This window comes from Pseudoliparis swirei, chromosome 13 (genome assembly GCF_029220125.1).
Source record: "Pseudoliparis swirei isolate HS2019 ecotype Mariana Trench chromosome 13, NWPU_hadal_v1, whole genome shotgun sequence".
NCBI lineage: Eukaryota > Metazoa > Chordata > Actinopteri > Perciformes > Liparidae > Pseudoliparis > Pseudoliparis swirei.
Genome location: NC_079400.1, coordinates 14,301,535 through 14,317,251, shown reverse-complemented (window position 1 = coordinate 14,317,251; position 15,717 = coordinate 14,301,535). Strand labels below are relative to the sequence as shown.

Here is a 15,717-nt window from a genome sequence, read left to right as displayed (position 1 = left end):
CAACAATACACTTTAGTTAAATGTATAGTTGTCTTTACAGTTAACATTGACACTGAAAAGTGTATTACAGACGAATGTAAACACTTGTCCTCCTGCCGCCGTCTCTACGTTGAAACTAGATAAGTAGTCATCATTTCATCGGGATTTCGAGTTCCATTGGAATAATTTAAAGTTGAATCATGTTGCACACGTTCAAACCATCATGAGTGTGTGATACAAAAGGTAAATATGTGATATAAAAGGTGAGTATGTGATTCTTTAGTCTTCTATTGAAATTATGTATTGTTTACCCTTCTTCTTATAGATTCTGAATTTGCTGAAATTAATTAAAAAAGACGTGATGGTATTGTTGTATATGAAACAACCCAAACTCCTGCCCCTTCAATAGCAAGTACAACACATGAAAGCATCACTAATAATACCAAGCTTTGAAACAACCATACTTTGTGCCTTTATATTTAAGAAGCCTACAATTTATCTCAATGTTGAAATACTGAATTAGGCCTAAAAATAAGTATCCAGCATTATCAGCAATATCCAAAGGAATATTTCAAATGCTATGAATAAAACATTTGAAGTTCAGGTTCCACCGAGCATAAGAGCTGAGTGTCTTCCGCCGCCTCACCGGCAGACAAACAGCGCCATCTGGTGGTTCCACCGGCGCACTGCAGGTTAGCCAAAACAATGGCAGCGCGGCAGGAAAGGAAATTAACACCGTCCTTTAAAACTGGACAAGTTGTACAAGCGGCAACAAGAAACTGGTGAGTTGTCACTGGTAGAAGTTGTTTTTTTAACGTTTCCACTCATCTTTGTACGTTTTTTTTAACGCTACTGCGCTATTTTACGACCGGGATGCGTCAAAGACGAACTCGTCTGTATTCAAACGTCAGAAAGGATGTCAACAAGGAAGGGAGGAAGGGTACAAAGAAACACCGAATATAACGACTAATAGTATTCCGGTTTGCGTCAACGGAAACATGTCTGCCTTTGCTGGTGCAGGTTTCCATTCTGCCGCAGTCTGTTTTGATACCGCGACTGCGACAAAATGGACGGTTATATAGTCGTCGTTCAGTTGTCCGTTGAGTGGAGCGCGCTCGCGCTCGCGCTACACTGCGGGTGGGTATGAACTGTTCCTGGGGGATGGAGCGATGGGTAACGATAGGTAACGACACGAAATGTAACGTGGACGTTATCTACTCAACGGAAGCTGCTCCGCCGTGTAAACGCCCGTTCTTCCATTAGTTAAAACATGTAACGTTACAGAGAGCGTCCCGAGGAGGGAGACGCGACATGACGGACTCCGGAGAGCCGGCGAGCCTCCCCGGCTGCTCCGGCCTCGGGTTCCCCGCGGGCCGAGGACTCCCGGGCCGGGTCAGGAATCTCTCCGCTCCCGCTCCACCTGGAAGACTGACGTCGCTTCGCACCAGGGACCTGACACTCGGGGGAGTCCTGAAGAAGACAAAGGTAATGGACGTCCCACAGAGGGATGGAGAGGAATAGTGTACGTCCAGGTATCCTGTTCATAGCATCCACAGCCTGGACGTCACGTGACCCACATCTCATGTCCCCCAATTCTTTCTTTATTTTTCTTCTTTTTTTAAAAGTTTTTTTTATAAGACAAAATACAATACATAGACATAACACCTAGAGGATGACAAAGTAATGTGAACGACAACACATAAAGTCCGAGTATTGGATAATGCTGTGTGTTCGTGTTTGAGCCTTTTGGAAATCAAAGAAACAAAATAGAGCTGAGGGCAGATTTATATGTATGTGTGTATGCATCTACGTGAACCCCAATTCTGACGGTTTAGGAACATGTGTCATGTAATGTTTATAATAAACATATGTTTTCCATAGCACACAATCCTTTACATAAAAGGGATAAAAAAGGAATTAAATTCAGATAAAGATGATTGTTTATGTTTCTGTAATAGATTCCGTTAGACCCCCAGAGACTGGTCCCTAGTCGGAGGCCGTTAAAGCCATCTTCTCTTTACTCTGACAAAGATATAGAAAGATTAAAACCTTGGTTTGCACAACTAAAGACTCTAAACACATCCGTGTGTTTCCTTCATGCTGGATTAAAACGATGGTGTGAAGCTGTTTACAGATGGAGAGAAAACATGTCCTCCTTTTAAAAGGAGGTCAGGGGTCAACGTCAGTTAGAAACTATATATATGTAGTAGCTGCTTCAATGCGGTAATCGATAGCAGGGTCACAGTTCAAGAAGGTAAGTCAGTAATCCTGAATCTAGGATGTATAGCATATTAAATGCACTATGTATTTGCGTTACCTTTGTTCTGAATCCCATTTCAGAAACGCGTGGAGTTAAAACAGGTTTAATATTCCTTTTCTGTTCCCTCTTTCTCCCACAGAAAACCTTTGAGCCCAACGTCCACGCTGTGAGAAAGAGCAAAGACGAGTGAGTCGATGAGAACCTTCCGGCCTCCGGCTCACTCCGTTTGAAGCGCCGCACGCGGTGTGCAGTAAGCGCAGAGAGTGTGTGTGGCGACTATAAATATGGTGTCCGGTTCCTCCCCAGGTTAAAGGAAGAGATCCACGTGGCTCCGAAGAGGGAGAGGAGACAGAGGAGGAGAGCGAACAGGGGGGGGAGAAGAGAGAGGCCTCCGACGATCCAGTCTCACTCCATCTTTGAGCAGGGCCCTGCCGACAGCGTACGCAGAGCAGGTGTGGCTTCCTTCTTTTCCCTTGAAATTAAATAAAGAATCCATTCTTTATTTCCTTTTTGCTGGCTGAGATCTGATTCTTCCCGTGTCCGTGCTCAGGCTGGCGTGGAGCTACGGAGCTGCAGGACTCCACCGCTTCACCCGTCTGCAAACTCGTGAAGAAAGAGAGGAAGGACTTGGAGGAGGATGAAGAGGAGATACTCACAAAACTACAGAGGGATGATGTGAGTACGTCCTGCCAGCTGATACGTCTTAAGAGTTTAGATTCACTTTTCAAGCCGTTTTAAAATGCTGCTCAGGTAAAGAATGTCTCACCCTGAAGCTCTCAGGTCCGCGTGAGGCTTCAGCTTCTCTGAGTTTGTCAAATCAAGTATGAATCTTCCTCAGTTCTCAGTCGTCTCTTTAGTTTATGTTGAAAATAAAAATGGTTGCCAACACTTCGGCACCATACCACGGAATGGTCACAGCTCAGAGGTGAAGAGAGAGAGACACTAGTCTGGGTGTACATATGTCCCGCCCACTGATTAGCTGATCCCTCTCAGGTGGTGTTGCTCCAGGCGTACCAGACCTGAGAGATAGCTCCACCCTCTTTCTGAAAGAGGGCTGTCTAAGTCACGGGACGTAACAAATGTCATGAGGTCACTTCAAGGTCACTCCAGAGGAAGATGGTTCTGTGTGGTTCAACACCGTCCCTTCTGGTCCTCCTGTCCTCACTGCAACGTGAGCCGACTCAGTGTGGGAGGTGCACCCTCACGTAGAAACTATCCAGTGTACATGCAGGGAGTCTGTTTGCAGCTTGTCGTTTGTTTTTGCCGTTTCTATGACGAACTAGAACAATTTTAAAGCTGCAATTACTTTTTTTGGCCACTTGGAGGCAGCTCAAAAAGATGGAGACGCAGCATCTGACATGTTATTTACCTGGAGCAACATGAGCATTCTTTGTGTTCACGTGATGCTGGTGAGTCCAGCATTCTCTCTCCTTGTAGCTGTGGTTGAATCTCCAAGTCACTCTCTTCTTTTGATCCGTTAGTAATAAAAGAATATTGACTTTAACGTCATATCACTTGGAGCAGAGATCCCAAACAACCTTCTTCCTCAGTCTTTTATTTGAGAATACTTGTTTCTTATTCCACATTGGCGTAAATACACATTCACATTTCAGGAGTCGCACACTAGAAGTGGCGTTCACATCTGTTTCCTGTCCCGTGTGCGAGCAGAAAGCGGTTTTCCAGCCATTAGTCTTGGCTGGAAGCTGCGTGGTTGTGCACGATGTTTATCTGCGCAGCGTTAGTTTGTCATGACGTCGTCAGCCAGACGGCTAACAATCGGTTTCATCATGGGCCGTAATGACTCACGTTATACGTTGCACCCGCAGTTCATAGACGACCCGGGTCTGAGGAACGATGCCAAGCTGAAGCCCATCCAGCTTCCTCTTTGTCAAACACTGGCAGCCAGCTCGACAGGTGAGAAACCCACGTGGGCCTGCTGCTCCTGGCGGGGTCACCTGGCCTCAGTCGACGTTTTCAACCCGTTGTGTGCTGATGGTGTTTACGGTTCTCCCGTTGGCAGGTCCGGAGAACCCCTCTCCGTTCAGCCGGGCGGAGCTGCCCAGACCCGAGCAGCCGTCCGTGGTGGAGCTGCTGCAGGACCTCAGCCTGTCGGGCAGAGAGGAGCTCTTCTTCATGCAGCTGCCCGACAGTATGCCGGGCAGAGATTCTGCACAGAAGGCCCAGTCCTCCTCAGAGAAAGCGGCCAGGAAAGAAGACAAGCGGCCGGCACATCTACAAGCACACGTGAGCCACCGCGCTGCATTCCCCTCGCTCCCCGGCCGGTCAGAGGGTCATTCACACCTCAATGCGCTGCATATCAGCTGTTGACCTTTTCAATACAAGCACAATGCTGACCAGTGGCGGTGCGTCCATAGAGGGCGCCGCCCCTCTTAAAATTTTGAGATGAAAAAAAAAAGAAAAAAATATATAATATATCCTGTCAAAAAACATTATATACCAAATCATTTAAATAGTAAATATACCGTGTTGACGCGCTAAATGTGTGTGGGAGACCGTCAGCCTGTCAACAACCACTTAAGTTAAATGTGACATATATAATATATCGCCACTCATCTTCACGGAGAGAAGCCCCGCCCCATTTTCGGGGCGCCGGCCCAACATGTGTGTGCGACAGCGAGCAAACATTTCACGGTCGTTTCGGCAAGGACGGCTTCTCATTGGCAGATGAAACGTGAATCTTGGGGCGCAAAAATGTGCGCCCTGGCCAATCACATCGTTTCTTATTTCACGTGACTGGACTATTCGGCCAATCAGACACCGGTATCGTTCCCTCAGCCAGAGAGCTCCACGGAGCTACAGGAGCAGGCTGCTAACGGAGCTGGTTAGCTGGAGGCTCAGTGAGTAATGCGCCGTTTAGTTTCCCCTGTCTGTTGTTCCAAAGTCCTGGGACTGAAACTCTCTGGACTACAACGGGGTGAGGGATCTACAGAGCTGCAGACAAGTGTAAAGCACGAATCTTGCCACAGTTATCTAGCTAAGAGCATGAAGCTAACTAGCTAACAGCATGAAGCTAACCGTGTTTGAAGAGCAGAGCAGCAGAAGGAGACCGAACTGGCATCGAAACACAACGAAGAAGTTCTGAAAAACAGACACATTCCCTCAAGAATAATGGAAACAGGCTGGTCACAGACATGATTGACTTTAACCAGAGAGTTATTGAGAAGTTTGCCAACTTTAAAGAGAGGAGGCTACTTTTCTTTACACGTAGTGGGGGCTACTCTGTCAAACACCCAATGTAACATGTGATCTCTTTCTGACTATTCTGCTCTGAAGCTCTTTCATGTGAGGGTGAAACTCTTTTATGCTGCTCTGAACCTCTCATGCCCAAAGTTACAGTGTGTTGATAGTTGTTATTGGACAGTGTTGAGCACGCTGTGTTCTTTAAATAAAGCTTTATTTTTTACAATATTCTACTCAAAACCTCTTTTCTTCTCATTGTTGAGTGCTATTTAAACCGCGTCGCCCAACTGCGCCCCCCCCCCCCAAAAAATCACCAGCTGCCACTGATGCTGACACAAGCCAGTGACTAACGGGTTGAGTGTCTCTGCCCGTCCTCAGGAGGGCTGTCCTGTGCTCTCTCAACTCCCAGAGGGGTTTCTGGGTAAACTGCAGATCAGGAAGTCAGGAAAGGTGGAGCTGAAGCTGGGTCACATCGTCATGGACGTCTCTGAGGGAGCTGCTTTTTCCTTCCTGCAGGTAGGTGTGTCTGTCTGTGTGTGTGTGTGTGTGTGTGTGACAGTTCTGATATGAGACACACAACAACGACACATCAATCTGTCTCCAAGTACATCTCTTCCCAGTACAATCGTTATCTTCAAGTAGATTTATCCTTTTATTTTGTAGGAGGACAACATATAAAGTAGGGCCTTTTGACGCCTTTATTGTGAAGGGACCGTAGTGAGCAACTGATTATATCTAAACTCAAATAAATCACAGCAGGTTTCATAGAATTTACGTTTTTAATCCATAAAAAGCTATCTTATCTTATTTCTCTCCCATACTTCACGACCAGAAGTGAGTGAAGTGTTTTTTTAAACGATATTAATTCTTCTCTGTCCGCAGCAACTGGTGTCCGTGCGTCTGTCTGACGGCCGAACCGGAGACATGATGGTGGTGGGCAACGTGCACCACAAGCTGGTCCTGTCTCCAGACTTCCAGGCTTTACTGAGGCAGGCTGCACCGAAGCAGCAGCAGCAAGGACCCTGACCCCCCCTCCTCCTCCTCACTCTTTTTAGGACAATTGAACTGATGTGTTGTTACCACGCCGACCGGTCATTCAAACCCTGATGGGAGGGGCTACGGTTTCAGTCCCTCGCCATGTGTGCCGTGGGTCTTGTGGATGAACATTCCCGGAGCGCCCGGCCAGCAGCTGCTCTGTGTCCGCGGTCTGATGGAGGTGTTGACGATGAAGCCGGTCGATCAGCGTTCTGCTTTTTAAAAGCTCTGAAGGAAACCAACGGTGTAACGGCTGCTCCGGAGATGTATTTAATGATATCTGTTGTACCTGCATCTTTTTATATTTTTGTAACCTTGTCACGGTTCTATTTCTGGTTTAATAATCAGAATAATATAGAAATCTGATGTACATCTGGAATTTGGGACGTTTGTTGTATTTAGCAAACTTGGACGAAGTATTTTCAGTGTGCGATGTTGTTGCAGTGAAACAGACGCAGAGCTCTTCGTATTTACTTCTTATCCCTTTTCAAACTTACACCTATTGCCCAAATCTGAGGAGTCAGACCTCTATGCTGAGCCGCGTCCAGAGGGGACCAGGTGTCAGGGATCACCTGAACTCCCTTTACTTCATTACCTTCGCATTGAAAATGCAGAAGGTAATGTTTTGATCGCCGTGTATTTGTATGCGTGCGTGCGTGTTATTCGCATAAGTCAAAAAGTTTTACGCCGAATCGCATGAAATTTGGTAGGATGATTGGGTATTATCCAGGGACCATTTGATTAGATTCTGGGATCGATCGGGTCAACGGTCATCTTCTTTTTACCATAGCACGGTAAATTGTTATCCAATTGGCATGCTACTAATGCCAAAATGTTCATAACTCAATGCCCAATCTTGTGATTTGCAAAGGTATGCGCTCTACCGAGTGCCCATTCTAGTTCTGAATATGTTATACTGATCTCTCATTGAGTTCTAATTGATGCGTCACTGGGTCTCGTGTGTAAAGCACTCTCAAACAGTCTTTTAAAGATTATGTACAGCTTCAAAAATATTTTTTAAAAGGGGGGCATTCGTAAATTATTCAATCATTAGCATTTAAAGTGGTTGCAGTCAATAACTTATTTTGAATTCCAGTAAAACTCATACCTCGGCTCGATGATATAGCAAAAACAAAATGAAGAGTGTGTGCCGTCACCAGCGAAGGCCTTTTCGTAGAAAGGTTCATGTACATCTTTATTCAGTGGATACTCAGCACCAAGAAAACGCTGGTCGCTCTATAAGTGACGCCCACACGGAGAACGCTGCTCACAAACAAACATGGAGACAGAATGGTTGTAGACTTTAGGACTTAACCAAATGTATGCCACATAATCAACTGGAGGAAGAAGCTGTTTACCATCAACCAGAACAGCTTCTTTCTTCTTCTTTCTAAACAGGTTAACGGAAGAAAACAACAAAAACACCTGATGTAAAGCTGGATGCAGCATTGTGAACTTTAACACAAATGTTAAACAAAACTAAAGAGTCAGTCAATAATGTTACTCAGTGGCCGAGCAGTGGTTCAGCTAGAAGAGGGTCAGGTGAGGTCAGTCAGGTGGTCTGGGTGTCTGTACTCTTGTCTTATGGCAACAAATCCAATGAAAATACTAAATAATACTAAGTAGTAGTCGATAGTTTCTGATTTAATTTTGCTCCAATTAAACACAGCAACGAGGCTCTGGGTGACATGTTCCTTCATGACCATGAACACAACTCATTAATAATGTTCCTTGTGCTGAAAGCCTCAATTACTTTTTATGAAATAAAGAAACTAAGACTGTGGGGTACTTATAAAGATGTCTGCCTTCAGCCGGGGGCCGACGGCCACATAGACACAGACTAAGACACCGTTGGCAGAGGACTTTTCATGGATTTGCTGATAAGGCAAACTAAGAATAAACACCAGACTTGTTTTGGGACATTAATACTAATAGAAGTGTGAGGTTGACCGTGGTTGTCCTCCAGTATAGTGCGGGTACACTCGAGGCTAAGGAGCATATATAACATTGCAGACAGTAAAGTATGAACAGTGTGTACACTTCTGATATCATCAACTTTCTGACTCAACCTGGACCCCCCCCCCCCCCCCACCTAGTGGATGCCTTGTGAAAGTCCTGCTGTCGGGTCGTTCTTACCAAACAGATGTGATGAGGACGTATTGTGAAGTCATCCTGGTCTGTCTGAATGCTGTGAAAGGGCGTTTTCCCTATTGAGGACGCGTTCATGACAACTGGGAACTTTGTGACTTAAGTTTGATGGAAGAAGGACCCAAGCCGAGCACAGGCCCGGCTCATCGGGACTCGTGTTTCAGTTGTCATGAAGGCTCTTCTCTCCCTTCAGACTCAAGTAGATGAACACGTCTTCGTAGTCCTTTCAAGTTTCACGACGTCGCTCTTCGCGGTCTTCCTGGTTGTTTTGGCCTTCGCCGCGACTTTAGCTTTGGTCTTCTTTGCCTCCGTCTTGGCCCCCAACGTTTTTGCAGCAGTTTTTCTATTGGCGGAGAGGGTCTGCTCTCGGATCAGGTCATCTCGTCCGATCTCTATCATGTGGTCCTCCCACGACTTCATCTCATTCTTGTAGCGGATCTGGTCGTCCTCGGCCAGCTGCGTATAGACCTGCGACGTAGAACAGAGGAGATCTGGACACTGTGGACTCAACCTCTTGTTTCACCAGTGTGTGTGTGTGTGTGTGTGTGTGTGTATCTGTGTGTGTATGAAGGCCTTACACCTTTAAGAACAAAAAGTACATGTCATGACTGCAAGGCTTACCTGTTTCTGCTGACTCAACACATTCCTCCAGTCCTCTAACAGGGTCATCATCTTTGCCTGAATGAACCACATTGACAGAAACATATCAATAACTGTGGTTGTGCTCAGCAGTGGTCAATCAAAATCCTATTTATCAGATCCATCTCAGTTTGTACTTGTAAACGATGAAGCCTCGATGACCACCAACGTTAGTCACAGAGTTCCCCACGGTTCTCTGCTTGGACCAATTTTATTTACCTTATACCTGCTTCCTTTGGGCAATATTATCAGGAAACACTCCTGATAATATGATAGATGATAGGCTGCTGGGGGACGTTTAGGATACACTGAGCACCTCTCTCCTCTTTTCTCTCTCCTTATGGATGAATCTTCATCTCTCCATCACACATTACCAACTCTGCTTCCTCTCCGGAGTCCTTGTGACTTCACGTTTCAGAGGGTCCATTGGACCTGGCTGCGTCTGAAGCTGGTCCTGCTTCCAACTTCTTGCCTGGACATGGCAAACTACTGTTTGACAAATCGTGCCAATAAAATCAAACACCTATGTAAGTTGGCAGCCATGGTGCATTTTTAGGGAAGAGAATATTTAATTTACATCAAGTATTATTTTACCCTCTTTATTTTATTTTTCTCCCAGTAGAGAAAGGATTTTCCATGTGTAAAAACAATGAATACAACAAATCCTGTTAATTACAGTACAAACTGTAATACCAGACCTTGGCAGACCAGTGCATGCATCACCATGACTACCCCTGAATATCTCACATCACCGTCTCTTTAATGTCATGGACATGTGGGCACTGACCTGTGTGGTGGCTCCACTGGCCTCCACAAAGTGCTCCGACATGAAAATGTTGAACGAAGAGCGAGGACGCTTGGGCTTCCCCAGGTTGGTCAACTCCTGGAGCACAGAGGAGAGACACGGACAGTTGAGCTCAAAGTCAAACTTCTAAATAGTTAGAAAGTCAATTCGAGTTTTTCAGTGTCTCTTGACCACCTGGTTGCATGTTACTGGCTCTCTTACCCTCTTCTTGCGGATGGCCTTTCTTTTGGCCATCCTCTCCCTCTTCTCGAGGACTTGCTGCTGGAGATGTGCTGGGCTCTGCTGGGCCTTGTAGCGCTGGAGGTCCACCTTGAACTGCTCCCTGTCCCGCACAGAGGCTTCCTCAAAGGGCTACACGGGTGAAGGAGACCAACCACAGCTTTGGTCACAACGACAGACTGACAGAACCCACATGTGGATTCAACACGTTATACATTATTGCCTAACTACACGATTCAAAACTTGAATAAAAGGCATCCAGTTTATATTGTTTAACATGGAAAGTAAAGAAATACCTGTTTCTGTTCTTGTTCCATCGCTCTCCACTGCTGGGCGATGGTCCTGATGATATCCACGGATTTGATTTCTGAGGGCAACAATTAAAAGACATGTATTAACAATGGAGCTGCAGTATTCAAGCCCTCAGACTGATCCCACCTACTTTGAAATGACATCTCACTGATTTTAATGAGCTTCTGCTTATTGCAGCACGCCAATATCAGACGTGCATTATCCTCCCAGTTAGCAGGCATGAACTTTAAACAGACATCCACGAGCGCTGTATTTACACCTGGTGTTGATGGTGCCCCGTCACTCACAAGCAAAGGGGGCGGGGAGTCCTAGTCTCCGTGACATGACTCTCATAGCGCTGCAACGCATGTCTTTAAGTATATTTAAAATGCATTAATTTTTAAGGATGCTGTTATTCTTACTGTATCATTTGTATTGTTATTGAATAAAACACATTTTCCACAATGCCCAGTGTGTTTTATGCATGTTTGATATTCCGAGACGTGAGAAGAGTACAACCATCAAAAGCCCATCGCACAAATACTTATAATATCCAAGATCATAGCACTACGAGCTGTTGTGTTGGTGGGGCGCGTTCACATGATCAATACGTCAATCTGCCATCTCAAGGTGTGGAAGACCTACCTGGGTTGTGTCTGGTGATGACCGGCTGCTGCTGCATAACATATCTCAGGTATCCGTTCAGAGGTTTCTTGGGGGGCCCACTGGCCTGAGAGGTCAGAGATCTCCCTGGGTTGATGTATGATGCTGGGAGGACACTGGTACACCTACAGCACGCAACACAAATATAATATATATATAAATATGACATAATGCAGACGATTCTGACATCTATTAGTTATAATGGAGTTTACTTCACAAAAAGCTCAATTCAAGAACATGGCCACTTAAACTCATAAGTAACACAACACCTTGAACTTCTCTGAGGCAGAAATTATTGGATAATCATCAGTTATTTGGTTTTAAAAATCCACTATTCTTGATAGTTTGTGTTTTTGGATGAAAAATAATAAATAATTCCAAAAAATATCTATTTCTAGCTTCTCAAATGAGACTTTTTCCTGTGCATTTAATAATGTAAAAAGAGTAACTTTCTGTATTATTATTCACGTAAAGAAGTGCTCAGTAGTGGACCATCTGCATGGTAGGGCTTTAAGTCATAGCAAGACAGCGTTAAGCCGCATGAGGCCTAACACTGCTGCACCTGTTGGAGGAAATCCTTTCTACAGCATTCACCTGCTCGTGCATTCATTTAATTACTCCTCACTACCGTCATAATGGAGATTGTTACTCACAACACCCAAGAAAGAGCAACAACAGCGCTAATACTCATATAACCTAGCGGTAGCTTCAGGGTCACGGGGCACCGTGCACGTTTTCTCGCGCGGTTTAGATTTAACCCCAACATTAACCTAACCTAGCTTGATATTAACGTTAACTCATGCTAAAGGCTAACCTTCTCAACACGTTCCGTTAAAGCACAATATAACTCCTAATGAGAGAACACGTGTTAACAACAGGCCCTGCAGAGTGCTAAGAGCTAATGCTAGTAGAGGCACGTCAGTAGCTACCTCGCCAGGGAGCCGCTGGAGGAGAGGAGACTGAAGGACCGAGCGATCCAGCGAACGCCCGCTGTCACCAGGCTGGACGGAGCCATGTCGGCGGAGAGGAGCGTAAAGGACGTTAAAGGACCGAGGGACTAGAGCAGTTATTATTCACAGCCACTTCTTCCACTCCTTCTTGTTGACATGTAAGGTCCGCAAAAGGCGCCTTCAGTGTCGCCCGGTGCATTATGGGAGAAAAGGTTTTTAAAAAAGGTTAGATGGGCGTGGTTTAAGCCGGAAGTAGCGTGGACGGAGTGTGACGTCACGCCGCTTTTTGTTGAGGAACGTTTTGTAGTCTATTAAAAAGTAAAAATATGTTAGTATTATATAGTTCAAAGTTTTTAATTGTATTAAATATATATATATATATATTAAAAATATATTTCTATTTTTTGTATGTCTGGCACAGAAACCATTTTACATTTTAACTTGTCTTGTTCTGTGTATTTTTTTTGTAACTACGTGTTTCTTATGTTGATGCCGGGCCAGGTAACCCTCGAAAAAGAGATTTTTAATCTCAATGGGATTCACCTGAATTCATAAAGGTTTCATAAAAATAAATAAATATTCCGTTTGTTTGAAATTCTTCTAGGATGATGTTGAACATGTATTTGCACAGGACAGACGTTTCTTGAAGTGTCTTATTTAAATGCTTTATATCCCTAAATGTAATGGTCTGAAAGAAGACACAATATTCACCAGGTCAAAGCCAAGAAAGCCGTGAGGAAATGTGTCCTCTACCTCTACATGCGTGTCCTCTACCTCTACATGTGTTTCCTCTACCTCTACATGTGTGTCCTCTACCTCTACATGCGTGTCCTCTACCTCTACATGTGTGTCCTCTACCTCTACATGCGTGTCCTCTACCTCTACATGTGTGTCCTCTACCTCTACATGCGTGTCCTCTACCTCTACATGCGTGTCCTCTACCTCTACATGTGTGTCCTCTACCTCTACATGCGTGTCCTCTACCTCTACATGTGTGTCCTCTACCTCTACATGTGTGTCCTCTACCTCTACATGTGTGTCCTCTACCTCTACATGTGTCCTCTACCTCTACATGTGTGTCCTCTACCTCTACATGTGTGTCCTCTACCTCTACATGTGTGTCCTCTACCTTTACATTTATGCCCTCTACCTTCACAGTTGTGTCCTCTACCTCTACATGCATGTCCTTTACATGTGTGTCCTCTACCTTTACATGCGTGTCCTCTACCTTTACATGTGTGTCCTCTACCTATACATGCGTGTCCTCAACCTTTACATGCGTGTCCTCTACCTTTACACGCGTGTCCTCAACCTTTACATGCGTGTCCTCAACCTTTACATTCATGTCCACTACCTTTACATTCATGTCCTCTACCTATACATGCGTGTCCTCTACCTTTACATGCATGTCCTCAACCTTTACATGCGTGTCCTCAACCTTTACATGCGTGTCCTCAACCTTTACATGCGTGTCCTCAACCTTTACATTCATGTCCTCTACCTATACATGCATGTCCTCTACCTTTACATGTGTGTCCTCAACCTTTACATGCGTGTCCTCAACCTTTACATGCATGTCCTCAACCTTTACATGCGTGTCCTCAACCTTTACATGCGTGTCCTCAACCTTTACATTCATGTCCTCTACCTTTACATTCATGTCCTCTACCTATACATGCGTGTCCTCTACCTTTACATGTGTGTCCTCAACCTTTACATGCGTGTCCTCAACCTTTACATGCATGTCCTCAACCTTTACATGCATGTCCTCAACCTTTACATTCATGTCCTCTACCTATACATGCGTGTCCTCTACCTTTACATGCGTGTCCTCAACCTTTACATGCGTGTCCTCAACCTTTACATGCGTGTCCTCAACCTTTACATTCATGTCCACTACCTTTACATTCATGTCCTCTACCTATACATGCGTGTCCTCTACCTTTACATGCGTGTCCTCAACCTTTACATGCGTGTCCTCAACCTTTACATGCGTGTCCTCAACCTTTACATGCATGTCCTCAACCTTTACATGCGTGTCCTCAACCTTTACATGCGTGTCCTCAACCTTTACATGCGTGTCCTCAACCTTTACATTCATGTCCTCTACCTTTACATGTGTGTCCTCTACCTATACATGCGTGTCCTCAACCTTTACATGCGTGTCCTCAACCTTTACATGCATGTCCTCAACCTTTACATGCATGTCCTCAACCTTTACATTCATGTCCTCTACCTATACATGCGTGTCCTCTACCTTTACATGCGTGTCCTCAACCTTTACATGCGTGTCCTCAACCTTTACACGTGTGTCCTCAACCTTTACATGCGTGTCCTCAACCTTTACATTCATGCGTGTCCTCAACCTTTACATTCATGTCCACTACCTCAACCTGTCCTCAACCTTTACATGCGTGTCCTCAACCTTTACATTCATGTCCTCTACCTATACATGCGTGTCCTCTACCTTTACATTCATGTCCTCTACCTCTACATTTGTGTCCTCTACCTTCACAGTTGTGTCCTCTACCTTTACATGCGTGTCCTCTACCTTTACATTTCTGTCCTCTACCTTCACAGTTGTGTCCTCTACCTTTACATGCGTGTCCTCAACCTTTACATGCGTGTCCTCAACCTTTACATGTGTGTCCTCAACCTTTACATGCGTGTCCTCAACCTATACATGTGTGTCCTTTACCTTTACATGCGTGTCCTCAACCTTTACATGCGTGTCCTCAACCTTTACATTCATGTCCTCTACCTTTACAGTTGTGTCCTCTACCTTCAGTTGTGTCCTCTACCTTTACATTTGTGTCCTCTACCTTCACAGTTGTGTCCTCTACCTTCACAGTTGTGTCCTCTACCTTTACATTTGTGTCCTCTACCTTCACAGTTGTGTCCTCTACCTTTACATGCGTGTCCTCTACCTTTACATTCATGTCCTCTACCTTCACAGTTGTGTCCTCTACCTTTACATGCGTGTCCTCTACCTTTACATGCATGTCCTCTACCTTCACAGTTGCGTCCTCTACCATTACATGTGTCCTTTACCTTTACATGCCACCACATGAAACTCTCCTTGTCCACAACACATTGAGGCGTTCTGATGACGGAGCAGATCTGTTGTTTCCTCTTCAATCTGGAGGCATTGTGATGTGTTTGCTGTTGTTGGGGATATTGTTTCCATGCATGGCCGTCGGCTTGGGCCTTATTAGTGTTACAAAAAATGCAACCTTAAACAGTGGGGAAGGGTATCGGCTCAATTGTCTGTAATATATCATTTAAAGGAGACATATCCTGCTTCTTCTCAATACACATTAATATTATTCGAGCTGCACTTTAGCCCCGACTGGCTGTGGATTGATAGTCCCATCAAAGTCGAACAGTCAGAGCCTGGTGTCTGCATGTCCCAGTGAGACTTGAATTAGGCAAACTGACCCAGTGTACCAAACCGTTATGGTTTCATCATCTGTTGACTCTCAGGTAAGCCCACCTCTCAAAACCCTGCAGCCATGAAAATTAATTCC

At 45.0% G+C, this 15,717-nt stretch overlaps 2 protein-coding genes across 3 annotated transcripts; one reads left to right on the top strand and one right to left on the bottom strand.

Moving 5' to 3' along the window:
• Nucleotides 1-676: 676 nt before the first annotated feature.
• On the top strand, nt 677-6,847 carry zgc:171971 (uncharacterized protein LOC569690 homolog). 2 transcript variants are annotated; one of them, XM_056429306.1, is made up of 9 exons: nt 677-761; nt 1,264-1,464; nt 2,379-2,425; nt 2,546-2,691; nt 2,790-2,914; nt 4,066-4,153; nt 4,260-4,483; nt 5,819-5,956; nt 6,323-6,847. In XM_056429306.1, the coding sequence occupies exons 2-9, from the start codon at nt 1,291-1,293 to the stop codon at nt 6,464-6,466; spliced, it is 1,086 nt and encodes a 361-aa protein (XP_056285281.1). In that variant the 5' UTR covers nt 677-761; nt 1,264-1,290; the 3' UTR covers nt 6,467-6,847. The 2 variants fall into 2 exon arrangements, with proteins under 2 accessions (XP_056285281.1, XP_056285282.1); XM_056429307.1 differs by lacking the exon at nt 677-761 and having other exon boundaries at nt 793-1,464.
• Nucleotides 6,848-7,652: 805 nt separating this feature from the next.
• tfam (transcription factor A, mitochondrial) lies at nt 7,653-12,367 on the bottom strand. The gene is made up of 7 exons (XM_056429308.1): nt 12,170-12,367; nt 11,223-11,365; nt 10,583-10,653; nt 10,269-10,418; nt 10,050-10,145; nt 9,245-9,301; nt 7,653-9,091 (listed from the first exon to the last, which is right to left on the bottom strand). Exons 1-7 carry the CDS (start codon nt 12,253-12,255, stop codon nt 8,819-8,821), a joined length of 876 nt encoding a protein of 291 aa, XP_056285283.1. The 5' UTR covers nt 12,256-12,367; the 3' UTR covers nt 7,653-8,818.
• Between the last annotated feature and the right edge of the window lie 3,350 nt (nt 12,368-15,717).